Source organism: Dipodomys merriami, unplaced genomic scaffold, assembly GCF_024711535.1.
Source record: "Dipodomys merriami isolate MVZ:Mamm:240054 unplaced genomic scaffold, mDipMer1.0.p SCAF_409, whole genome shotgun sequence".
In the NCBI taxonomy this organism is placed as follows: domain Eukaryota; kingdom Metazoa; phylum Chordata; class Mammalia; order Rodentia; family Heteromyidae; genus Dipodomys; species Dipodomys merriami.
In genome coordinates, this window is record NW_027205704.1 from 858,574 (window position 1) to 884,072 (window position 25,499).

Sequence of the window (25,499 nt, forward strand, 5' to 3'; positions counted from 1 at the left end):
ATTCCTCAGCACCACATAAGCAAAAAGAAAAAAGCCAGAAGTGGCGCTATGGCTCAAGTGGTAGAGCGCTAGCCTTGAGCTGAAGAGCTGAGGGACAGCGCCCAGGCCCAGTTCAGGCTCCACGACCGGACCCCCCCCCAAAAAAAAAAAAATCATCAAAGCCAGGCACTGATGGCTTATGCCTGTAATCCTAGTTACTCTGGAGGCTGAAATCTGAGGATCATGGTTCAGACAGCCCAGACAGAAGTCAGTAAGACTTATTTTCAGTAAGCCACCACAAGACCAGAAGTGAAGCTATGGCCCAAGTGGTAAGAGTGCTACTAACCTTGAGCAGAAAAGGCTAAGGGAGGGCTGGGAAGGTGGCTCTAGTACTCTAGTAGTGTTTGCCTTGCATGCATGAGGCCCTGGGTTCGATTCCTCAGCACCACATAAGCAGAAAAAGCTGGAAGTGGTGCTTTGGCTCACTCAAGTGGTAGAGCGCTCGCCTTGAGCTGAAGAGCTCAGGGACAGCACCCAGGCCCAGAGTTCAGGACCCATGACTGACAAAAAGAAAAAAGAAACCGAAGAGAAACCGGGCACTGGTGGCTCACGCCTGTAATCCTAGCTACTCAAGAGACTCAGATCTGAGGATCGCCGTTCACAAGCCAGCCTGGGCAGGAAAGTCTGTGAGACTCTTATCTCCAATCAACCACCAGAAAATCAGAAGTGGCACTGGGCTCAAGTTGTAGACCACTCTCCTTGAGCTAAAGAGCTGAGGGACAGCGCCCAGGCCCAGAGTTCAAGCTCCATGACCAAAAAACCAAAACCAAAGAGGCTAAGGGATAGCATCCAGGCCGACTTCAAGCCTCAATCTTGGCATATACATAAACAGAAACAGTATATAGTTTTTCTTTAATAAAAAGTAAAAAGGGGGCTGGGAAGGTGGCTCAGTGGTAGAGTGCTTGCCTTGCATGCCTGAAGCCCTGGGTTCAATTCCTTAGCACTACATAAGCAAAAAGAAAAAAGTCGGAAGTGGTGCTGTGGCTCAAGTGGTAGAGTGCTAGCCTTGAGCTGAAGAGCTGAGGGACAGTGCCCAGGCCGAGTTTAGGCCCCACGACTGACCAAAAAAAAAAAAAGTAAAAAGGACTGACTGGGAATATGGCTTAGTGGTAGAGTGCTTGCCTAGCATGCATGAAGCCCTGGATTTGATTCCTCAGTACCACATACACAAGGCCAGAAGTGGTGCTGTGGCTCAAGTGGTAGGGTGCTAGCCTTGAGCAGAGAGAGGCTCAGGGACAGTCCGCTGGGCTGAGCTCAAGCCCAAGGACTACCCACCCCCCCCCCAAAAAAAAAAAGCACTGATACTGATAAAGCCTTGTTGTAAGCACTCTTGTGAGAGGCCTGGGCGGGGGTGGGGGGGGTCGGAGTTCTTGGGCATGGGTCGTGTGGTAGCCAGTGTGAGGCCTTGGATTCAATGCCTAGTACTTAAAACAAAAACAAAACTTCCCTTTCCCTATCTAGACCTTAACTTCCTCATCTGTAAAACAGGAGCATTAATGCAGAATCTAGCAAGAAAAAAATGAAGGGACTGGCTACCTTGGAAGATGAGCCAGGAAACCTAAGCAGGTGGTGATGGGGTGGCATGAGGACAAGGACAACACAGCAACCAACCAACCAGAGGAGTGTGTGCTCTTCCTTGGGGCACAGCTGTCAGCAGCTGTCAGGGGTGGAGCACGGGGGCAGCTGCTGCTCCTCTTGCAGGTGCAGCTGTCTGGCCTGGCTTCTCAAGGGGAATCCCCAACCCCTCGCCACAGGAAGCAGTGGGCTGGGACTTGGGAGTGCAGGAGGTGAACCTTTGTGCCTGCAGCCCGCAATAGCTGGTTGTGATGAAGATGAGCTTTGCTGTGAGACAGTGACTCTGGCTTGAGGAAGCCCAGGCCATTTCCCTCCACCATGGTCTCATACCTGGGTGTGACAAGGTCTGGCTGGACTCGGGGAGGTGGAACTGACCCCAGCTCTCCTGGCTCTCAGGAGTAGCGCAGGGGGTGAAAACTGGGACTAGGACAGTCTTCAAGGAACAAGGAACTTGGGGGGACAGAACTACGTCACTTGAGACACTGATGGCATGGTTAACCCAGCAGATTGCCTTTCTCTGGGCCTCAGATTCCCACCTCCAGATGAATCCCACCCACAGGACGACTGTTAATTTCACTCCTCACTGACACCACTGCTCTGCCAGAGATCCAACACCCCATGTGAGTGTGGGGCCCTGCTGGCCTCCCCTCAGCCTTCCAGCTTATGGAGAAGTTGAGTGGACCCCTCCCTTGTCCATTTGCAGCTTCTAAGCGCCAACTCACTCGCCCACTTCCTGTCTCTCCTCCCAGCCCTCTCTGGGGAGCCCTGCCTCTCTGGGAGCTGCATAGCTCCATCTGTCACACAACAGGAGGTCACTTCATACATTTCTTCCTGCCAGGCTTTGTCCTCTGGGAAGGGAGAGGACTTTCTAAGAGACAAAGAAAATTCTGAGTAACCTAGTAAATAAAAGGGAGGAAAGAAACACTACTCAATTCCCCCACAACACTACGATGTGAAATGCCAGGATGCAAAGCCGACATCCCTCAGGACATCTGTGACCTCTGCCCAGGACTGCTGGGAAATGGTACTGACACTTGTGGCTCCCACTTCTGGCTGCGTGCCCCAGACCCCAGAGGCTTTCTTCTCAGGAAGAAAGTACTGTGCTGTGGGGCCAGCACAGTACTTTCCAGGGCCTAGGACCAACACCTGCTGCCGTGCCACCCAATACCTAGAAGCCATCCCAACAGGGAACCAAGTGTTTTTTATTAGTGACATACAAATACAACTGATGTACAAAGGGATTGCCTTTCCCTCTGATATCCAGTGATAACAAAATGCTAAAGATATATATGTATATATCTCCCAACAAGTTTATCTTCCAAGTTGCCTCTAAAAAAAACAAAACAAAACAAAAAAAGCAGAGTTAAAAAAGAACCATATGTATGTCATATAAACACATATGACATCAACAACAACCCAAAACAGGGCGGCCTAAACAAGAAACAACAAAAGCCTGGTACCAAAGGCCTAGTTTGTCAAAACCAAGACCCACAATGGAGGAAGATGGAGCAATAGGCTCCACACCCATAGCAGTGACCTGCCTGCTGTGTGGCCAGCACCCTCGAGGGGCCCTTGGGATGTGGCCTACAGGGAACTGGCCATGCTACCAAATGCCCTATGGGAGGCTTGGCAGCAAGAGTCTCACTGGTAAGTACACACTGAGCTCACATCACATAGGTTTACACTGGGAATTCCTGGTGGTCCTCTGGAATGGAAGGCATCAGAAATGTATGACACATACTTATCTTCTGTCTTTTGTTGTTTGTGTGCTAGTCCTGGGGCTTGAACTCAGGGCCTGGGTGCTGTCTCTGAGCTTTCATGCTCAAGACTAGTACTCTACACTTGAGCCACAGCTCCACTTCCAGCTTTTTTGGTGGTTAACTGGAGACAAAGAGTCTCAGATTTTCCTGCTCAGACTAGCTTCACATCATGATTCTCCTATCTCAGTCTCCTGAGTAGCTAGATTACAGGCATGAGCGATCCGGTGCCCAGCTGATTTGTGTCTTTTGAGAGATCAGTGGAAGAACTTCCTCAACATGCTCCTGCTGTTTCATGATTCTTGGAAGGAGTCTACCAATCCCTTTCTAGCAACCACAGCTCTCCACAAGGTAAAATCCCCAGGAGCCAGCAGGTGAGGCAAAGGTAGACCTGTTCCAGTGTAAAGCTGCCAGGTCCCGTGCTGATCAGGCTGAGAGCAGCACAGTGCACTAGATGCAGAGGCCAGGCACAAGAGGTTCTGTGTGCCCAGCCCCTGTGTAAGCAAGGATCCGGGGAGAAGCAAGGGCTGTGGGGAGCCCTGCCAGGACAGACAGCCTGAGTCAGGGTAGAAGATGGGGGAGACTCTGAGGGCAGGAAGACCCACAGACCCCACGAGAGTAACTGCACAAGCGTGAGACTTCACCACACTCCCTGAGGGAGGCAGAACTCAAGGGTGTCGAAGCCAGGTGTCAAGTGCTTCTTCCTGGGGGAGGATTTGGTTTTCCTTCCTTGGCAGAGGAACAAGGCCTCGAGAGCAGGATGGGTGTAAGTTCTGAGCCCACACCTTCATGCTCGGAGAAGAGGGCCTTTCCTCTCTCTGCCACAGGATGATCCCAGAGAGGGAAAGCAGCTGTGAGTGCCACCGAAGGGCATTCCTGCTGTGGCCCGGCTGCGCCAAAAGAGCAGCACCAGTGCCTCAGTGAGGCAGTGAGGAGGGCAAGGCTGGGGAGCACAGGCAGAGGGGCCTGCTACTGGCTGGGCTCTCTGAAGAAGAAGAGCTGGGGAGGAATGCCCCAGTTTCAGCAAGCTATAAGCACCAATAGGCGAGCAGAAAGAGCACAGCTGTACAAGGAATGTGGGGTCCTTCTGGGGGAAGACAAGGGCTCCCTGATGTTATTCCCCCTGGAGACTAAGAACAGAGGTGATTGGTGAGGCCAGAGGCAAGGCTGGGAGGCAATGGAGAGGACGGGCACACCTCTAGCTTTCCTCTAGAACAAAAAGCTCAAATCACTGTCATGAGATGAAGTAAAATTCAGAATGCAGCGAAGTCCAAAAGCCCAGAGAAGCAGTCGGCCCCATGGCGGCCCCCTCTTCCTGGTGTCTGACTGACAGGATGAAGGGACAGCCCCCCGCTAGACTTGGCTGTTCCCTTGAGATGACAGCACTCTGTGGAGTGGATCCCTAAGAACATGGCTAGCAGGTGCATCCTGCATCTTGGCAGGAGGGCTGAATGGCCTCTACCAAGGTGCTCAGTTCTCCAAGGACGCATCCCAAGCCCATGTCCACGCCAGATCTTCTGTGGGGACCAGCAGCCCTCAGAGCAGGCCTCCAGGAATGTCAAAGATGGGTATAAACATTCCATTTTTCTGAGTTGGGAGTGGGGACTGTCAGGAAACCAGCTGCATAGTAGGGGGGATGGGACTTGTGCTCCAGGGCCCAAGAGCCAAGTGACAGCCATTAGGCCAGGATGAACTGCGCAGTCGTCCTGCCAGCTCCTTCACAGTACGTCCTTGCAGCCCTTCCTGGCACTCTGCTCTTCCAGGAGAGCGGTGGCAGGTAGCTTGGACCACTGCTCCCCAGAGTCCTGTGCCCTTACGGAGCCGTCTGGCACAGGCAGGGCTGAGGAAGCCACAGCTGAGGTACCTGGCAAGTGGCATGGGACCAGGGGAGAAGGCAGGCCTCGGGAGATAGCATTTGTACTTGCTCGTGGCTCTGGGAGTTCAGTGGCAGCAGCCACCACAGTGACCACCTGCGTGGGAGTGCTGGCTGTCCCCGAACTTGGTCCTCCGGCTCAGGATCTCATAGGAGCAATCCTCCCCACAGCAACCAGACATGCTGGGGGAAGAGTCATCGATTTCAAATCTGCAAAGGAAACAGGAGAAAAGCGCTGGGTGCTGGCCACTGAACACCTGCTGGGACCCTTCAGATGCAGGGGGCTCATCTCCTCTCACCGAACTCAAACCCCACAGGCATGAGGATTAAGTAGGGACCAGGACCAGAAAAATGGCATCAGGACAGCACCTCCTACCACCCAGAAGGACCACACCAACACCAGCTCCTTACTGCAGCGCTTCTCTGAAGAACTGGTAGGCGCCATGATTGTGTTTAAATACTGTTAACATCACCTTCTTCATCTGTGTGCTGGAAGAAAGAGGAGCAATCGTTCCTTAGAAAGAGAAACACGAGTCCAGGCCTTTTCTTCCTCCTCTAGCCTGAGAGGCACTGACACCATGGCATGTAAGGGATCCTTGCCACTTCCTCAGTGGCACCAATCTGCAGGTACAGAGGTTAGCTCACACCAGGCACTCAAAAGATGCTCTGAGCTCTGCACCGGTGGCTCACCCCTGTAATCCTAGCTACACAGGAGGCTAAGATCTGAGGACTGAGGTTCAAAGCCCACCCAGGGAGAAAAGTCCCCATAAGACTCTTTACCTCCAATTAACCACCAGGAAATCAGAAGTGGCACTGTGACTCAAAGTGGTAGAGCACTAGCATTGAGCAAAAGAGCTCAAGGAGGGTTGGGAAGGTGGCTCAGTTGTAGATTGATTGCCTCGCATGCATGAATGAGGCCCTGGATTTGATTCCTCGACACCACATAAGCAGAAAAAGCTGGAAATAGCACTGTGGCTCAAGTGGTAGAGTGCTAGCCTTGAGCTGAAGAGCTCAGGGACAGTGCCCAGGCCCAGAGTTCAGGCCCCACACTGACAAAAAAAAAAAAAAAAAAAAAAAAAAAAAAGCCGGGCACTGGTGGCTCACGCCTATAATCCTAGCTACTCAGAAGGCTGAGATCTGAGGATCACGGTTCAAAACCAGCCTGGGCAGGAAAAGCCGGTGAGACTCTTATCTCCAATAAACCTCTAGAAAACTGGAAGTGGCACTGTAGCTCAAGCAGTAGAGCACTCACCTTGCGCTGAGGAGCACAGGGACAGCGCCCAAGCCCTGCCCAGAGTTCAAGCCCCACGAGCAACAACAACAAAAGATGCTCTTTGCACCCAGCATAAGGGCAAAGCTTGAGGTCATATGCCCTTCTCCCCTAGGATTCTTCCAATGAGGAAAAAAAAAATAAACAGTGAACTTGCTGAAGGCCAGTGGTTTACACCTGTAATCCTACCTACTCAGGAGACTGACATTTAATGGTTGAGGGTGTAGTCCAGCCCCAGGAGGGAAAGTCTGTAAGACTCTTATCTCCAATTAACCAGCAAAAGGTATAAAGTTACTGCCTAAAAAGAAATGTAGCTGGCCGGCGCAGGTGGCTCATACCTGTAATCCTAGCTACTCACGAGGCTGAGATCTGAGGATCACGGTTCAAAGCCAGCCCAGGGCAGGCAAGTCCATGAGACTCTTATCTCCAATAAACCACTAGAAAACCGGAAGTGGTGCTGTGGCTCAAGCGGCAGAGTGCTTGCCTTGAGCTGAAGAACTAAGGGACAGCACCCAAGCCCAGAGTTCAAGCCCCACAACCGACCAAAAAAAAAAAAAAAAAAAAAAGAAATGTAGCTGGGTACCCAGTGGCTCATATCTGTAATCCTAGCTACTCAGGAGGCTGAGATCTGAGGATGGTAGTTCAAAGCCAACCCTGTCAGGAATGTCTGTGACTCTTTATCTCCAATACACTACTCAGAATAAGCAGAAGTGGCTCAAGTGGTAAAGCGCTAACCTTGAACAAAGGAAGTTCAGGGATAGTGCCCTGGCCCTGAGTTCAAGCCCCAGGACTGGCCAAAAAAAAAAAAAAAAAGAACAGGACTCCTTAAGGGTCCTACTGAGCAGCAGCTCTTTCCAGCTCTGCTCTAAGGGAGTCCTTCCTTACCTGTTGGCCATGAGCTGCAGGATCTGAATGAGGAACTTCCCCAGGCCTTTCCGCCGCACTTTGCTTTCCAATTGCACTTCGTAGCTGGGTGGAGAAAGCCAAGGGTGAATGTTCAGGTAACCTGTGAAGCTGTGGCAAGGCCCACCAGAGGACCCTGCAGCCATAGCAGCCCCTAGACCTAGAGGCCCACTGGGCTCTGCCACTTGGCCTCCCTCCCACAATACCCCACTCCAAGCTCTTACCAGTACAGGACTTCATCCCCACATTCCACATCAAATCGGAAGTGAGAAAAGGCAACAGGAACAGAACTGTTCTCCCAAGCAATGAGGTACCAGGCCCGGTCATCTGTCATTTCTTCCCGTTTCTCTCGGTCCTTCCAGCCCCATTCACTTTGCTCATACCTGGGAATTTGGGGAGCAATCAGGTCAGGATAAGACTAGGAGAAAATTTGGCTGGTGAGTAGACTACCCTCTAGCCAGGCCATGCTTACATGGTTTGCATATTTGTTTTGGTCAGGTCGAAGGCCCAATCCACAGTGGCAGGCTCCAGTCCAGATACTCGCTTACACTCAATGGAGACATTCAACCTGAGAACACAGGAGGGCATTAGCTGGTCAGGGGTCCAGTGTTCCAACCAGAGCCTAGGGCTTCTTCCTGAGAAGTCTGACAGAGAAAGGGAAACGTCCCTGTCTCAATCACTCTATCAGGGAAAGGTAAGTTTCTGACCCAACTAGGGAAGGTGCCGAGCATGTTGGGCCAAGATTAGCAACCACCACTGCACAGCCCACCCCTAAAACACAGGGATGGCTTCCTGCCTCCCAAGCCTCCCAGCACTGTCCACATCAGATTTAGCACCCACCCATCTCATCCATCTCAGCTACTTTTGTGCTCTTCTCTATGTTCCAACTTTTCTGTATTTTCTTATAAACACTCAGTCTTCGGGGCTGGGAAGGTGGCTCAGTGGTAGAGCGCTTGCCTTGCATGCCTGAGGCCCTGGGTTTGAATCCTCAGCACCACATAAGCAAAAAAGCCGGAAGTGGCGCTGTGGCTCAAGTGGTAGAGTGCTAGCCTTGAGCTGAAGAGCTGAGGGACAGTGCCCAGGCCCAGAGTTCAAGGCCCCACAACTGGACCCAAAAAAATAAAAAATAAAAAATAAAAAAAATAAACACTCAAGTCTTTTTTGTCTCTCTTCTTGCCCTTAGGCATTTTTTCCTGTTGCTTCCATTTCTGTACTATAGCTGGGCTCCCATGAGACCTCTTCCCTCTTAGCTACCAATCTTATTTTCAAAACCACATAGGTGACCTGGGGCCCTTCAAAATCGTAGCTTCACACAAGGACCCTAGGGACAACCCCAAAAACCCTGCCTGCCTCTCCCCTTTGACACTCAGTGGGTGATCTGAGCTCATTTAACAGCGGAGCAGTATTTAATGCACCACTCTGTTCCTAAAGTGAAAAACAAGAGATATCTGCTCTTAAGGAAATTTAAGTACAATAAAACTCCCCAGGGAGTCTAAAATCACATTCTCTACATAGGACCACATTCTGAAAAAGACTATATAGGCAGGGGCTGGTGTCTCACACCTGTCATCCTAGCTACTCAGGAGGCTGAGAGCTGAGGATCGCAGTTCAAAGCCAGCACAGGCGGTAAAGTCCATGAGACTCTTATCTCCAATTAACCACCAGAAAACCAGAAGTGGTGCCATGGCTCAAAGTGGTAGAGCACTAGCCTTGAGTGAAAAAGCTCAGGGACAGCACAGAAGCCGAGTTCAAACCACCATGGATAAAAAACAAACAAAAAACTAAGATATCACAGGATGGGGGTCTCTAAATCATGTCAAAGAATGTTAGAACAGGTACCAGTGGCTCACACTGTGATCTTAACCACTCAGGAAGCTAAGATCTGAGGATCCCGTTTCAAAGCCAACCTGGGCAGGAAAGTCCGTGAGACCCTTATTTCCCATTAACTACCAGAAAACTGGAAGTAGCACTGTGGCTCCAAGTGGTGGAGCACTAGCCTTTAGCTCAAGAGCTCAGGGACAGCACCCAGGCCCAGAGTTCAAGCCCCACAACAACAACAAAAAAATGGGGTTGGGAAGGTGGGTCAAGTGATAGAGTGCTAGCCTTGTGCTAAGGGACAGCGCCCAGGCCCAGAGTTCAGGCCCCACAACCAGACCCAAAAAAAAAGAAAAGAAATGTTCTCATGGGCTGGGAACGTGGCTCAGTGGTAGAGTGCTTGCCTTGTATGCATGAGGTCCTGAGTTCGATTCCTCAGCACCACATAAGCAGAAAAAGCTGGAAGTGGTGCTTTGGCTCAAGTGGTAGAGCGCTAGCCTTGAGCTGAAGAGCTGAGGGACAGTGCCCAGGCCTAGAGTGCAGGCTCCATGACCAAAAAACAAAAACAAAAACAAAAAAGAAATGTTCTCATTACCCGACTTACGTAATTGTAACCCCTCTATACATCATCTTTACAATAAAAATGAGAAAAGGAAAAAAGAAATACCATATAAGACTCACCCATTCCGGTCATATTTCTTGAACACTGGGAATGCCTCCAGAGGATCTCCAAGCTGTGGAGGGAAACAGAAGCAGCTCAGATAGGCAGTTGCAAGAGCCGACCCTGTCCAAAAGCCCTGCTGCTCAGGCTGCCAGGGCCCAGGCTGGAGGTAACCCTCTCTCACAGCTGAGGCCTCTGTCAGCCTCCACTGGCCTCAGCTCTGAACTCACAGGGACAATGGAGGCTGGTGAGGAGGCCCAAGACAGTTACAGTAGATCCCTAACATGTGCTGAATGGGACGGGAGACTGAACGAGAGAACTGTATGCCATATTTGACATAACTGTATGACGTATTTGAGCTTTCCTTCTCAAAATGCAAATTCCCAGCTAAAGTTTCCCCAGCCTCTGTACAAGCAGTGAGGAGTCACTTTCCCTGGAATGCACCTTTAAGGGAGCACCAAAGTCAATTACTAGCCCACATTCAGCCTTAGGGTAAGGAGGCAGAGGCTGGGTGGGTAGTGTCACAAGTCTGCCACAGGGTGGCGCTGAAAGAAGTCAAATGAAAAACCCAGCTGAAGTTCCAGAAGGCAGGAAGGGGAAAGGAGAATCACCCTGTTGGCAGCGTCTACTTTGGCACACACAGCATCCATAGCTGCTCGCTCCTCCAACCGCTTCTGCTTCTTCTCCTTTGCTTTGCTGGACTTTCTCTGCAACAGGGAAAAGCAACACTGGCTGGAAGGGCTGGGCTTACAGAGCACTTGACATTCCCTCTGAAGAATTCAGGAAGCCCTGCATCCTTGCCTGCTGGCCCAGGCTGCCAGTGAGCACTTAGTGTGTGATCTAAGCAGGAACACTGGTTCCTCATCCTGAGCTCTTGGAGGTCACCAACCTTTCAGCCTCCATCACTGAGAGGCCCCAGCAATGGCCAACAATGCCTGCAGCGCAGAGCTGAGCCAGCAAGGATAGCTTCACCAACTGTAGGCCCGATTAGGGCAGCTTTCAGGAAGGAGGTGGCACCTTAGTTCCATCTGACTGTGTTCTGGCTGCAAGGGACAAAGACCCAGCCAGGCAGTCCTGCAGGAGCTGGATACTGGCTCTAAGCCAATACCAGGGTGCACAGATTAAAGAACTGGAAAAGCAGCTCTGCTCAGCCAAGGCAACAAGTGACAGGCACATTGCAGAGGCAAGGACAGAGTAGACAGGTGAACCAAGGGGTCCACCTCAGGACAGAGGAGCCACAGGTCCAGAAAGACCAAGTTGCAGGCCTGCAGGGGCAGGGGCAGGGACAGGGCAGAGGAAGGTCCTTGTACTGGGGGAAGGCACTAAGTTACTCACAACTGCATCTAGATCAGCTTTTATTTTGTTGGAGGCTAACCTGGGGTTCTTTTGGCTTCTGGTTAGAAGCTAAGCTAAGTAACCTAGGGAAAAAGCCAGGCTGGGTGTCTGACAGAATTCAACAAAGTGTCTTTGTATTCTCCATACCCAGAAAGTCCTAGGACAAGACACAGCCCTTCTCTGAGCCTCCTGACCTAAGTGAGGCCCCAATGCCATGGTGGTGTAAGCCCAAAGGGTTATTGTGACAAATGCCCAAGAAATGACAGTTCGGTGGCTCATGCCTATAATTCTAGCTACTCAGGAGGCTGAGCTCCAAGGACCTTGGTTCTAAGCTAGCTTGGGCAGACAAATCTGTGAGACTCCTATCTCCAAATAACAACAAAAAAAAAAACGTGGCTCAAGTGGTACAGTGTCAGCCTTGTGCTGCTAAGCAATGCATGCAAGGCTCTGAGCACGCACACATTCAGTTCTTATTCTCCCTAGGAAGACCAGACAGCACAGGCAGGCAGAGATTCTGGTCCATACAGCCCAAGCTCCCAAAGTCATGGGGCAGCTGGCTCTGCTTTTACCAACAGTAAGTACTTCCTTTCCAGAGTTGACTGGACAGAGGACTGACAACCCTCAGTTATACCTGGCCCCAAAGAAGGGAACTCTGAACAATTAATATTTGCATGAGCTAAAAAAATCCAGCTGCTGGGAATATTTCTAAGAATAAATCCAAGCCAGGCTCGGGTGGCTCACGCCTTTAATCCTAGCTAGTCAGAGGCTGAGATCTGAGAATCAAGTTTCAAAGCCAGCCCAGGCAGGAAAGTCTGTGAAACTCTTATCTCCAATAAACTACCAGAAAACCAGAAGTGACGCTGTGGCTCAAGTGGTAGAGCACTAGCCTTGAGCTGAAGAGTTGAGGGACAGTGCCCAGGCCAAATTCAAGCTTCATGACCAACTAAAAGAAAAAATAATAAATCCAGCCTAAATGTTCTAAAAAATGACATTCCTACCTCAAGCAACCAGAGGCAAAGAGTTCAGATATTGAGAACTCACAAGGCTGGACACCTGTAGCTCACACATGTAATCCTAGGAGACTGAGATCTGAGGATTGCGGCTCAAAGCCAGCCTGGGCAGAAAAGTCCATGAGACTTTTATCTCCAATTAACTACCAAAGTGCTGGAAATGGTACTGTGGATCAGAATGATAAGAGTACTTGAGCACAAAAGCTCAGGGACAGTGTCCAGGCCGATTTCAAGCTCCAGAAGGGGCACCAAAAAATAGAACTTTCAGGGGTTAGTTGATCTTTTTTTTTTTTTTTTTTTTTTGTCGGTCGTGGGGCTTGAACTCTGGGCCTGGGCGCTGTCCCTCAGCTCTTCAGCTCAAGGCGAGCGCTCTACCACTTGAGCTACAGCGCCACTTCCGGTTTTCTGGTGGTTTATTGGAGATAGGAGTCTCACGGTCTCTCCTGCCCGGGCTGGCTTTGAACCGCGATCCTCAGATCTCAGCCTCCTGAGTAGCTAGGATTACAGGCGTGAGCCACCAGCGCCCGGCTATGGGTTAGTTGATCTTAAGAGACAAAACTACCTGCACCAGCTAGTAAGCATCCTCTAGCTAAGTGGGGTGCTAGAAGCCAGGCTGGATCCTATTTCTCACCTCCCTAGAGGAGGTGTCAAACAAGAGAACACACTGTCTTCAGAGGCTCTGATCTAGACAGCAGGTTTGTTTTCTCTGGGAATTTAGGTTTCAAGACAACACTGAGAGATTGCTCACAAAATTGTTCTCTGGGCTGGGAATGTGTCTTAGTGGTACAGTACTTGCCTAGCATACATGAAGCCCAGGGTTTGATTCCTCAGTACCATAGAAACAGAAAAGGCCAAGTAACTCAAGTGGTAGAGTGCTAGCCTCAAGCAAAAGAAGTTCAGGGACAGTGTCTCCAGACCCTGAGTTCAAACCCCAGGACTGGCAAAAAAAAAAAAAAAAAATTGTTCTCACAAACACTGTGTGGTTCAGTTCTCAGAGCAGAAATTATCTCCTTCCTTTACACTTTAGGAAACAGAGGCTCAAAAGGATGATACAACTCATGCAGAGTTCCCCCGCACTGTAAGTAGCCAAGAGAAGAAAGAAGCAAGTGTGTGTTCCACCAGCCTGCTGTCTCCAGTGGGCGAACCCTGCTTTAGCATGCTGCTGAATTTCCACTGGGTCACCAAAGACCTCCTCACAGCCTGCCAAGCTAGAGGTCCCAGAAGCCTCAGGACAACCATCCAGCAACTCACTTGTTATTGTCCACATACCTGGTAACCACTTGCCACGACAGTGCCACCCCAGCCTCCACACTGAGGAAGAGGTGGGGGAAAGAAAAACCCCACAGAGAAAAACTCCTGGGCTGCCAGGTTCCAGAGGCTCACACCTGTGATCCTAGCTACTCAAAATGCTGACATCTAAGGATGCAGTTCAAAGCCAGTGGGGCAGAAAAGTCCCAGTGAGACTCTTACCTCTTACTCCAACTAACCACTCAAAAACAGGAAGTAGAGCTGTGACTCAAAGTGGTAGAGTGTTAGCCTTGAGCAAAAGAGCTCAAGGACAGTGCCCAGACCCTGAGTTCAAGCCCCACAACCAACGAGAAAGCGAGAGAGCCAGAGAGGGAGAGAATGAGAGAGCGAGAGACAGAGACAGAGAGGTAGAACAAGAAGACAGGACAATGCCCTTCCTGCCACCCCATGAAGCTATGGCTGCAAATGCTGGCCACACACCTGCGGGAACAGTCAGCACCTAGCACAACTCCATGGTAGCTGTAAGCCCTGGCCCTCTCTGGGTGCCTCTCTCTCTCAACAATGAGCAGAAAGACTGAAGGTGTTTCAAAGCCAGTGTGACTCCCACGACCCAGAAAGCAATGGAAAACTGGATTCTGGCTATAGCACCTCATCTCTAGGCTGAAGCAAGCAAACCTAAGCACAAGCAGGAGGGCCAATCCCAGCCTCCAGATTTACAGGCTCATTCCTACAGAGGAACTGGCAAGCCAAGTAAGCCGCAGTGAGGCCTTGGGGCTGCCATGGCTGGGATAAAGATAATAAAAGCAAGCGCCCCTTAAGTCTTCCCCTGCCAGCATGCAGGGTGGAGAGGTAAGGAGGAGGCTGTGCAGGCTGGGCTGCTCCCTCTACCAGAAAGAGTGGTCCCCTGCTGCTCCAATTAACCTCACTCAGCTTGGTGGAGGTAAGGCTGTCCTGCAGGGACATGGGGGAAACTCTTCTAATTAAAATGGGAAATAAGCACAGAGAACAATAAAGCTCATTGTGGCTAAGTGTCATTCCCCAGGGAGCTTTATATAATAAAGTGTGGGCTTTTCACTCAAGAGACCTGAATTTGAGTTAGGTCTTTCACTTAATAGCTCTGTGACTTTAGGCAAGTGACTTAAATTCTATCTCATCCAGTTACTCAGTTTCTCTGAACCTCAGTTTGCTTATCCATAAAATGGGACTAATATGTCAGGCATTGGTGGCTCACAACTGTAATCCTAATTACTCAGGAGACAAGAGAGATCTGAGGGTCACTGTTCAAAATCACCTCAAGCATGAAAGTCTGTGACAGTCTTGTCTCCAATGAACTACCAATTAACTATCTCCAATTAAAAAGCCAAAAGTGGAGCTGTGGCTCAAGCAGTAGAATGCTAGCCTTAAGCCAAAAAGTTCAGGGATAGTGCCCTGGTCCTAAGTCTAGGATTAGAACACTGCCCCCCTCCAAAAAAGAGGACTAAAATACTTATATGAATAATCATACTCTAAAGATTGTTAAGGACAAAAATCTTAAAATGTACTAGACATAAAAAACATTACTGTAAATTCATTTTTTTGTTTGTTTTTGCAATGCTGGTGTTCAACCAAACTTACTAGGCAAGCACTCTACTACAGTTCCAACTCCACCCTAGAAATGGCTTTTGTTTATAAGGATACACTAATGTCAAACCCTCTGCCAGTGCTTTCTTAAAGATGATCTGCTTTAATCTTTCCAAAACCAGTAAGATGTACACACCCACATTTTCAATGAAAACTCCGAAGTACAGAAGGCCACTTGTCAGTCTCAGAGCCAGCAGGCAGAAAAGGTCTTCCTACACCCCACCCCCACCCCATCCCACACTTCCAAGGCATCACTCTCCCTTAGCATTTTTTTGCACTCTACAACTTGAGCCACAGCTCCACTTCTGGCTTTCTGGTGGTTAATTGAAAATAAGATTCCTGACTAAGCCTGTTGCCGGTGGCTCACGCCTGTAATCCTAGCTACTCAGAAGGCTGAGATCTGAGGATCGAGGTTCAAAGCCAGACCAGACAGGAAAGTCCCTGAAACTTTTATCTCCAATAAACACTCAGAAAACTGGAAGTGGCGCTGTGGCTCAAGCGGTAGAGTGCTTGCCTTGAGCAGAAGAGCTGAGGAACAGCGCTCAGGCCCAGAGTTCAAGCCCCATAACTGACAAAAAAAAAAAAAAAAAAAAAAAAGATTCCTGACTAAACTTCCTTTAAATCGTGAAGTAGCTACCTGAATAGCTAGGAAAACAGGCTTAATTCACCGGCACAAGACTCCATAAAGTGTTTTTGATAAATGCTATTTTCTTTTGCACTGCAAAACTCCTCTCTATTTTTTTTTTTTTTGTCAAAGCAGTAATTCTACACAGTGGAATTAAGTCTATATGTCTGTTAGGGTCTCAAACAGAAGTGAAAAAAAAAAAAAAAAACAGATATGACCAAGCACTGGTGGCTCATGCCTGTAATCCTCAGGAGGCTGAGAACTAAGGATTGCAGGCAGGAAAGGCCATGAGACTTACTTTCCAATTAACCACCAGAAAACCCCATTACTGTGGCTCAAAGTGATAGAGCACGGAAGTGGCTCTGTGGCTCAAGTAGTAGAGCACTAGCCTTGAGCCGAAGAGCCAAGGCCCAGAGTTCAAGCTGAAGTGTTCAGGCCCAGAGGTCAAGCCCCATGACAAACAAACAAACAAACAAACAAGAAAGAAATGCTTTCTATTCACGCCTGTAATTCTAGCTATTCAGGAGACTGATATCTGAAGAACAAGGTTCAAAGCCAGTCCAGGCAGAAAAGTATGTGAGACTCATCTCCAATAAACCACCAGAAAACCGAAGTGTGCAGCCTTGAGCTGAAGAACTGAGGGACAGCGCCCAGGCCCAGAGTTCAAGCCCCATGACCGACCAAAGTTTTAAGAAATAGCGGTAGAGCACTAGCCTTGAGCAAAAAGACCTCAGGGACAGTGTTTTAGGCCCTGAATTCTGGACAAAAACAAACAAAAAGGGCTAGGAAGTTTGGCGCTGGTGATGAATGCCTGTAATCCTAGCTACTCAGGAAGCTGAGATCTGAAGATCCTGGTTCAAAGCTAGCCCAGGCAGGAAGGTCCTTGACTCTTATCTCTAATTAACCACCAGAAAACTAGAAGTGGCGCTGTGGCTCAAGTGGTAGAGCACTAGCCTTGAGCTGAAGACCTTAGGGATGGTGCCCAGGCCCAGAGTTCAAGCCCCACAACTGACCAAAAAAAAGGGGGGGGCTAGGAATGTGGTTCAGTGGTAGAGCACTTGCCTTGCATGCCAGAGGCCCTGGGTTCGATTCCTCAGCACCACATAAGCAAAAAGAAAAAAGCCGGAAGTGGCGCTGTGACTCAAGTGGTAGAGCACTAGCCTTGAGCTGAAGAGCTGAGGGACAGCACCCAGGCCCAGAGTTCAGGCCCCACGACCAGACCCAAAAAAAAAAAAAAAAGAGTGTTTGTCTAGCATGCATGAAGCAGCCCTGGGTTTCATTCCTCAGTACCACATAAACAGAAAAGGCCTGAAGTGGTGCAGTGGCTCAAATGGCAGAGCACTAGCCTTGAGCAAAAAGAAGCTCTGGGACAGAGCCCAGCCTTGATCAAGCCCCGGAACTGGCAAAAAAGAAAAAAGAAAAAAAAGAAAAGAAAACAGAAAACAGAAATGGAGGGAGGCACCTTCTAAAAAAGGAATATGACATTGCTCAGATTTCCAGTATCATGCCTCTAGTCTAGTGTTTGGGATATAGAAAAGAACCTATTTTCAGTGGAGTGAGATACAAACAGCAGCTGGGGCAAAAGTTCTTTGAAGAGAAGGCACCCATCTGACACCACTCTCTCAGCCTGACATCAGAGCCTCTCTACTAGAAATGATAACTTCCCACTACCCAACTGAGGCATCCATAACCCCACTGATGAGGAATGAGGGCAATGAGAGGATCAAGATCTGACTCAGGGAGAATGAAAATCTCTCCACTGGTAGAAGAGGCCATTCAGAGGAACACATCTGTATAGTGCATGAGTGATGAGATGGGGTCTTGGGCTGGGAAGGTGGCTCAGTGTAGAGCGCTGGCCTCGCATGCATGAAGCCCTGCGTTAGGTTCTTCAGTACCATATAAAGAGAAAAAAAAAAACCCACATTTGCCAAGATGGGCCTAGTGGAAGCACATTTCGTGGTACCTCTGGGCCCTGCTGACAGCTCACCTGATGAGGAAATTATTGAACATGTTATGCTTCTTATCAGTGTGCAGTGACTGAGTCTGGGTAGAGGATTAGAGTGACATAAATTCATTACTTAGTCACAACAACCCAGGGGGCCTGACATCTTTGACTAAAATCATATGCAAAAGGTGCTGGGCATTGGTGGCTCATGCCTATAATCCTAGCTACTCAGGAGGCTGAGATCTGAGGATCATGGTTCAAAGCCAGTCCAGGCAAGAAAGTTGTTGAGACTCTTTTCTCCAATTAGCCACCTGAAAACTGGAAGTGGGGTTGTGGCTCAAAGTGGGACAGCATTAGCCTTGAGCAAAAAAACACAGGGACAACAACCAGGCCCTGAGTTGAAGCCCCACAACTGACAAAAAGAAAAAAAAAGAAAAAAAGAAAGTAAGTTTCTAAACTTGATTTTCTACATATGAAGGACATAGTACCCAAATTTTCTGGTTGAAACATGACATGTTTGTTTCAGAGATTGAACTCAAGGCTTGGAATATGCTAAGCACATGCCCTACCACTGAGCTATACTTCTAGACTTTGTTCTACCATGGATTATCTCAAGTGTTTTAACTCAGGTTGGGCAACTATTTTTGTCTAGTAAGTTGATTTGTTCAGTCACTAAATTTTTTAGTAAAAGGGGGAAAAAAATCTAGGTTAGAAACAGCTGGGACAAACCCAGTGTATTAAAAATAGCACAGATCTATTTTGGATCACTAAAGTGAAGGCTGACAATACAGGCAAAAATAATGGGCACCGGGGCTGGGAAGGTGGCTCAGTGGTAGAGCGCATGCCTTGCATGCCAGAGGCCCTGGGTTCGATTCCTCAGCACCATATAAGCAAAAAGAAAAAAGCCGGAAGTGGCACTGTGGCTCAAGTGGTAGAGCACTAGCCTTGAGCTGAAGAGCTGAGGGACAGCGCCCAGGCCCAGAGTTCAGGTCCCATGACCGGACCCAAAAAAAATTAAAAAAAAAAAAAATAATGGGCACCTAAGAGGCTACAGACATCCACTATCTCATTAATCTTCACTCTTGTCCTAAAGGACAGGTATCATCCTTATGGGTGAGAACATGAAAATTTGGATGGAAGAATTACTCAAGTGGTAAAGCACTTAGTGAGCAAAACAATAGACCTGAGTTCAACCCCCAGTACTGATTTAAAAAAAAATTTTTTAAGAAACAAAAATCCAGAAAGGCTATAACAGTGACACACCGATTTGTTGGGAGCTGGTGAAGACAAGGTAGCTTTTAAGTTAAAGGGGGTGGAAGGCGGGTGTCAGTGGTTTACACCTGTAATCCTAGCTACTGAGACTCCCAGTTCCATCAGGCTGAGCAAATCCAAGACTCTTATTTCCAATTAGTTATAAAAAGCGGAAAGTGGGGGTGTGGCTTAGTGGTAGAAGGCCAGCCTAGAGCAAAAATGCCAAAGAGGGGCCCAAGCTCCTGAGTTCGCGCCCTAGAACCAGCACGGAGAATACGTAGTTAAGTAAGTTGTTGCCCATAAGTACTAACAAGCCAGGACCAGGGAAAGGCAATTATCTTTTTTTTAGCAGTGACCAGTGCTTCTCCGCTGGGACTCAGTCATTCCAGCAAAGGACACTAAAATTAAACGCTCGTTCCCACGGCCGGCACCAAACAGGTGGTCGGTATCCACCTAAGCTGGGGGGCCACGACCGGTGGCCCCGGCCCTCCCGCCCACCTGTACAGCTGGGAGGAACTTCTAGGAAGGGACGCTCCCCGGGGCCGGGGCCGGGGCCGGGGCGGGGGCGGGGGTTCCGGAGGGCAGGGCGCCGCGCCAGGCGGACGCTCCCCGGGAACCCAGCGCGGCCCACCGCGACCCGCCGAGCCGCGAGGAGGGGTCTTGGCGCCCCCGCCGCGGCGGTGTGACCTTGGCCACGCGCCTTCCTGGCTCTCGGCCTCGGTTCCCTCCGAGCCCGCGTTGGCTCGGCCGCGGGAAGCCGCGGGATGGTGACAGCCGGGGGACGGGTGACCCCGGCAGCGGCGGGGTCACGTCGAGGACTGCGCGGGAGCGGGGAGGCGGGGAGGCCCGGGACGCATCCCGGAGGCAGGAAGGGGCGGCGGGACACGAGGGGCGGGGGACGCCGGGGGGAGGCGCCGCGGAGGAGGCTCCCCGGGGGTTCCGGGGTTAGGCCGAACGTGGGGTCCCTAAGAATGGGGGAGTCGGGTCATGTGGGGGCTGGGGGTCACGTGAGGTCGGAGGGGGTCGGGGTCACGTGAGGGGGCTCAAGGAACAATGGGGGAGAGGGGGAAGAGGGTAACGGGAAGCACCTCTGGACCTCTCGCTTCCTTTCCCTGCCTCACTCACCCCCATGGCGGCGGCGGCGACCCTCGGCTCCTCTTCAGCTCACCCGCCGGCAGGGAGGCGGCAACGGCGGCACCGGCAGCAGCGACTCTGAAGCGGCGGGCCCCACACAGCGCATGCGCCTCGCGGGCTCCCCGCGCGTCCTGGCGAGCACTGCGCCGGCGCAAAACCGGGCAGCGGGCGGAGAGGGGCGGAGAGTGCAAGCGGGGAGAAGGCGCGCAGGTGGAGCGCTCCCGGAGCGGACAGAGGGTCTCGGACCAGAAAGGCGGGAGGCCCTGACGAGCGTCGCGCAGAGAATGACGTCTCAGGCCTGGCCACGCCCCCTCCCTAACCAGGCTGCGTCTGTAGCTATGGTAACGGTCGCGCCGCGCTCGCGCCCCAGCCGGAGGCGGCTCCCGGCTGGGCAGCCGGTGGGTGGCCGCGCGGCCTCCCCGCCCAGCGCGCCTGCAGCCACCTTCCCCGACGACGAATGGCGACGAGAACTCTGGAACACCGGCTCCTCCGGAGTCCTCACGGGCGCCGAGAGTCTCTGGAAGGGTTTGGAGATTTTGACTTTGGGAATTCCTTTTCTTCCGCGGAGCCGCCGAAGAAAGGGGGGCGGGGTCGGATCAAAGGCACCCCAAGCCGAGTCCGGCCGCGGCCCCTCACCGTCCCGTCAGCGCAGCGACCCCGCACCCTCCACCCACGAGCCCTGCCCAGCGCCGCGCCGAGCGCAGCCCACGGCCCTCGCCTCCCAGACTCCGCGGTCGGGAGCCGGGCGCCGGGCGCCTGACGCTGCTCAGCCCAGCTAAGATGCTGATGCTCACATAAGAGCTCATCCGAGGATCATGGTTCCAAGCCAGCCCGGGCAGAAAAACTCCCCGTGAGACTCTTATCTCCAATTAACCACCAGAAAGCCGCAAGTGGCGCTGTGGCTCAAGTGGGAGAGCCTTGAGCTGAGGAACTGGGGGACAGCGCCCAGGCCCAGAGTTCAAGCCCCACAACAACAACAATCTAAAATCTCTTAGTTTCTTAGTTTAAGGCCCAGCACTAGGCGCACTCACAAACATACATACATACACATCACTATGAAGAAAGAAAAGTAGCTACTCAGGAGGCTGAGATCTGAGGATCGCGGTTCAAAGCCAGCCCGGGCAGGAGAGACCGTGAGACTCCTATCTCCAATAAACCACCAGAAAACCGGAAGTGGCGCTGTAGCTCAAGTGGTAGAGCGCTTGCCTTGAGCTGAAGAGCTGAGGGACAGCGCCCAGGCCCAGAGTTCAAGCCCCACGACCGACAAAAAAAAAAGAAAGAAAGAAAAGTAACAAAGAAACCTAGGAGACAATATTTCAGAAAGGTTCCAGGTTCAGGGAGTGATGAAGCGGATGAAATTCACAGGAATACACTATTAACCTGTACAGAGAGTAACAGGGAAATTTCCCCCTCTCCCTACATCCTGTAACTGTTATAAACCAATTAAAAGACAAAAGGAAAGAAGCCAGGCCCTGGGGGCTTATGCTTTCTGAGATCTGAGGATCTCAACTTGAACCCAGCCCAGGCAGGAGACGCTTATCTCTAATTAGCCGCATAAAAACTGAAAGTGGAGCTGTGGCTCACAGTGGTAGAGCTCTAGCTAGCCTTGAGCAAAAAAGCTCAGGAACAGCATCCAGGCCCTGAGTTCAAACCCCATAACCTACAAAAAAAAAAAAAAAAAAGGAAAGGAAAGAGACCTCAGGTGTCCCAGGTAATACTCATGCCAATCTATCAACAGATGAGTTTACAGTGTGACCCCCCACATGACCTGCATCACTTAGGGAGGTGTCAGTATGCAAGCCCCTGGGACTGCCCAGAATCTCCAGAGGAGCCAGAGTCTTTGCTTTCTAGTATGCTTGTGTGTGTGTGTGTGTGTGTGTGTGTGTGTGTGGTTTTGGTTTTTGGGTTTGTTTTTTGTCTGTCATGGGGCTTGAACTCAGGGCCTGGGCACCCTGAGCTTTTCCCACTATGGCTAGTGCTCTACCACTTTGAGCCACAGCACCACTTCCAGTTTTCTAGTGATTAATTGGAGATACAAGTCTCATGGACTTTTCTGCCCTGGCTAGCTATCAACCTCAGATCCTCAGATCTCAGCCTCTTGAGTACTAGGATTACAGGGGTGAGTCACCAGTGCCTTGCAAAAAAAAAAAAAAAAAAAAAAAAAAAAAGTATGTCTGCCAGTACCCTCTTTCCTCCTCCTCACCCTTCAGGCTCCAGCTTAGATAGTGGCCACCTCCTCTTACTCCCCATCACTGGCCTGTGCACATCTCTAGATGCTTCTCAATGGCCTACCATCCTCCCCATTAGACTGTTGGCTCCCTGTAACTAGGCACTCTCTGCCCACTGCTGGTGGAAATACAGATTCCATGCACAGGACAAACCAACTCACTTCTTATTAAAATCACATTAATGAAGCTGGGCGCTGGTGGCTCATGCCTGTAATCCTAGCTACTCAGGAGGCTGAGATCTGAGGATCTCGGTTCAAAGCCAGCCCGGGCAGGAAAGACCGTGAGACTCCTATCTCCAATAAACCACCAGAAAAACACCGGAAGTGGCGCTGTAGCTCAAGTGGTAGAGCGCTTGCCTTGAGCTGAAGAGCTGAGGGACAGCACCCAGGCCCAGAGTTCAGGCCCCACCACCGGACCAAAAAAAAAAAAATAATAACTTAAAATCACATTGTGTCCCTGGTTTTGGTTTTGGTTTTGGTTTTCAGTTTCTTTGTCCATTGTGGGGCTTGAATTTAGGGTCTGGGTGCTGTTTCTTCAGCTCTTTTTGCTCAAGGATAGTGCTCTAACACTTTGAGCCACAGCACTATTTCCAGTTTCCTGGTAGTTACTGCTGGCTTCAAACCACGATGCTCAGATATCAGCTTCCTGAGTAACTAGGATTACAGGCATAAACCAGCAGTGCTTGGCGTTCCTATATTTTTTATGTGCTAAGTTTGGCAACCCTAACTGCTGTACCCCTGGGGCCCTGGCAGAGACTAGGCATTCAGTAAACATTAGTTGGAGGAATGACAAGCGGGGATGATGGTGGGCACAGGTGCGGTTATGGAGCACGAAGGAGAGATAGAATGCTCCCTAGGTGAGGTGACACCTTAGCCAAAGCAGATCTCCCCCATGGTGATTTCTCCTTGGTGGATTGAGTAGAGCCTTCCCCCCCCCCCAAAAAAAAAAAAGATAAATGCAAGCTGTAACCCTCTGATACCTGTGAATGTGACCTAATTTGGAAGGGAATCTTTTCAGATTTCCTAGATTAACAAGGGTTTCAGTTGGTCCCCAAAGGGTTTATGTTTTGGAAGCTTGGTCCCCAGTGTGAAAATACTGGAAGCAGGTGTGACCTTTAAGAGGGGTAGCCTAAGCTAAGCACTGGTAGCTCACGCCTGTAATCCTAGTTTCTCAGCAGACTGAATTCTGAGGATCCAAATTTGAAGCCTGTCCAGGCAAGAAAGTCCCTGAAAGCTGGGCGATGGTGGCTCACGCCTGTAATCCTAGCTACTCAAGAGGCTGAGATCTGAGGATCGCGGTTCAAAGCCAGCCCGGGCAGGAGAGACCATGAGACTCCTATCTCCAATAAACCACCAGAAAACCAGAAGTGGCGCTGTAGCTCAAGTGGTAGAGCACTCGCCTTGAGCTGAAGAGCTGAGGGACAGCGCCCAGGCCCAGAGTTCAAGCCCCACGACCGACAAAAAAAAGAAAAAAAGAAAAAAGAAAGTCCCTGAGACTCTTGTCTCCAATTAACTACCAAAAAAGCTGCAAGACTCAAGTGATAAAGTGCTAGCCTTGAGTTGAAGAGCTCAGCGACGGCGCACAGGCCAAGTTCAAGCCCAACAACTGGCAAAAAAAAAAAAAGCATCTTGGGATGATTTAGGGTAAATACTAAACCTATTGGCTTGTGTTTATCAGAGAAAAGAAAGATGTCTCTCTCTCTCTCTCTCTCTCTCTCTCTCTCTCTCTCTCTCTCTCTCTCTCTCTGTCAAACACACACACACACACACACACACACACACACACACACACACACACACACACAATGGTAATGTGAAAACTCCTCCCTTTTACAAGCAAAGGAAACAGTATCCAGACTTTCCCTCAAATCCTTCAAATGGAACCAACCTTGCTGACCACCTACCCTCCAGAACCAAAAGAAAACGAAATCTTGTTTTGTGGTACTTCATTATGGTAGTCCTTGAAAACTAATCCATGCCCCAAGTTCTATTTCCCAAACTCAGTTTATAATATTCTTCCTTCATGATCTCTGGCCCCCAGAAACCCCTGATCTCATATCTAGCCCATGACAACCAGTCACAAAAATAGCCCTAGTGACTCTCTCCTCCTGGTATTCACACCGGGTTTCCCTTACCACCTGAGATAGAGCCAACCTGTGTAACAAAAAATACTGCAGCAGTGAAGGTGCAAAGTCACCAAGATTAGGTCATTTAAAAAGCATTGTGTTGGGACTGGGGGAATGTGGCTTAGCACTAAAGTGCTTTCTCGGCATACATGAAGCCCTGAGTTCAATTCCTCAGTGCCACATAAACAGAAAAAGTCAGGAGTGGCACTGTGGCTCAAATGGTAGAGTGAGCTGAAGAGCTGAGGGACAGCACCCAGGTCCAGAGTTCAAGCCCTGGACTGGCAAAAAAAAAAAAAAAAAAAGGCAGGCGCCAGTGGCTCACGCCTGTAATCCTAGCTCCTAGCTACTCAGGAGGCTGAGAGTTGAGGACCACGGTTCAAAGCCAGCCCGGGCAGGAAAGTCCATGAAACTTATCTCCAATAAACCACTAGAAAACCAGAAGTGGCGCTATGGCTCAAACGGTAGAGTGCTTGCCTTGAGCTGAAGAGCGCAGGTACAGCGCCCAAGCCCAGAGTTCAAGCCCCACAACTGACCAAAAAAAAGAAGACAAAGTTAATCTGATTTATCTGCTCAGGCTCATTTCAAACTCTGATCTTCAGATCTCACCTCCTCAATAGGTAGAATTACATACTACAGATGTGAGCCCCCAGTGCCCAGGCACTTAGCAACAATACCCTTATGGGAATCCCAAGTCAGGACCACCCAGTTAAAATGCTCCCTGAGTGGGCTGGGAATTTGGCTCAGTGGTAGAGCGCTTGCCTAACATGCATGAAGCCCTGGGTTCAATTCCTTGGTACCACATAAGCAGATAAAAGCCTGAAGTGGTGCGGTGGCTCAGGTGGTAGAGCGCTAGCCTTCAGCCAAAGAAGCTCAGAGATAGTACCCAGGCCGTGAGTTCAAGCACCATGAGAGGCAAGAAAGAAAGAAAAAAAACAAACCCTCCCTGAGATCTTGACTTACAGATTAGCAGTGATAGCCACTAAGAGAAAGCCCAGCTAAGCCACGCACTGTCTTTGAGACAGTGTCCTCAGGCCTCCCCGTGGCATGACAGCCCAGCAGGAGACAGCGACTGCTGGCTGGATATA

At 50.3% G+C, this 25,499-nt stretch overlaps 1 protein-coding gene across 1 annotated transcript; it reads right to left on the reverse strand.

Annotated features, from left to right (window-relative positions):
- Nucleotides 1-2,796: 2,796 nt before the first annotated feature.
- Nucleotides 2,797-20,178, reverse strand: LOC138806854 (N-alpha-acetyltransferase 40). Its single transcript, XM_069992266.1, has 8 exons — nt 20,053-20,178; nt 10,505-10,600; nt 9,914-9,966; nt 7,890-7,985; nt 7,642-7,800; nt 7,400-7,483; nt 5,656-5,733; nt 2,797-5,454 (listed from the first exon to the last, which is right to left on the reverse strand). Exons 1-8 carry the CDS (start codon nt 20,056-20,058, stop codon nt 5,313-5,315), a joined length of 714 nt encoding a protein of 237 aa, XP_069848367.1. The 5' UTR covers nt 20,059-20,178; the 3' UTR covers nt 2,797-5,312.
- Between the last annotated feature and the right edge of the window lie 5,321 nt (nt 20,179-25,499).

Excerpts from the sequence above, each read along its gene's own strand:
- LOC138806854 (XM_069992266.1), bottom strand. Across the intron at positions 7,801-7,889 it reads AAAACAAATATGCAAACCAT|GTATGAGCAAAGTGAATGGG; the intron begins GTAAGCATGGCC and ends CCAAATTCCCAG. Across the intron at positions 5,734-7,399 it reads CTGCAGCTCATGGCCAACAG|CACACAGATGAAGAAGGTGA; the intron begins GTAAGGAAGGAC and ends TCTTTCTTCCAG.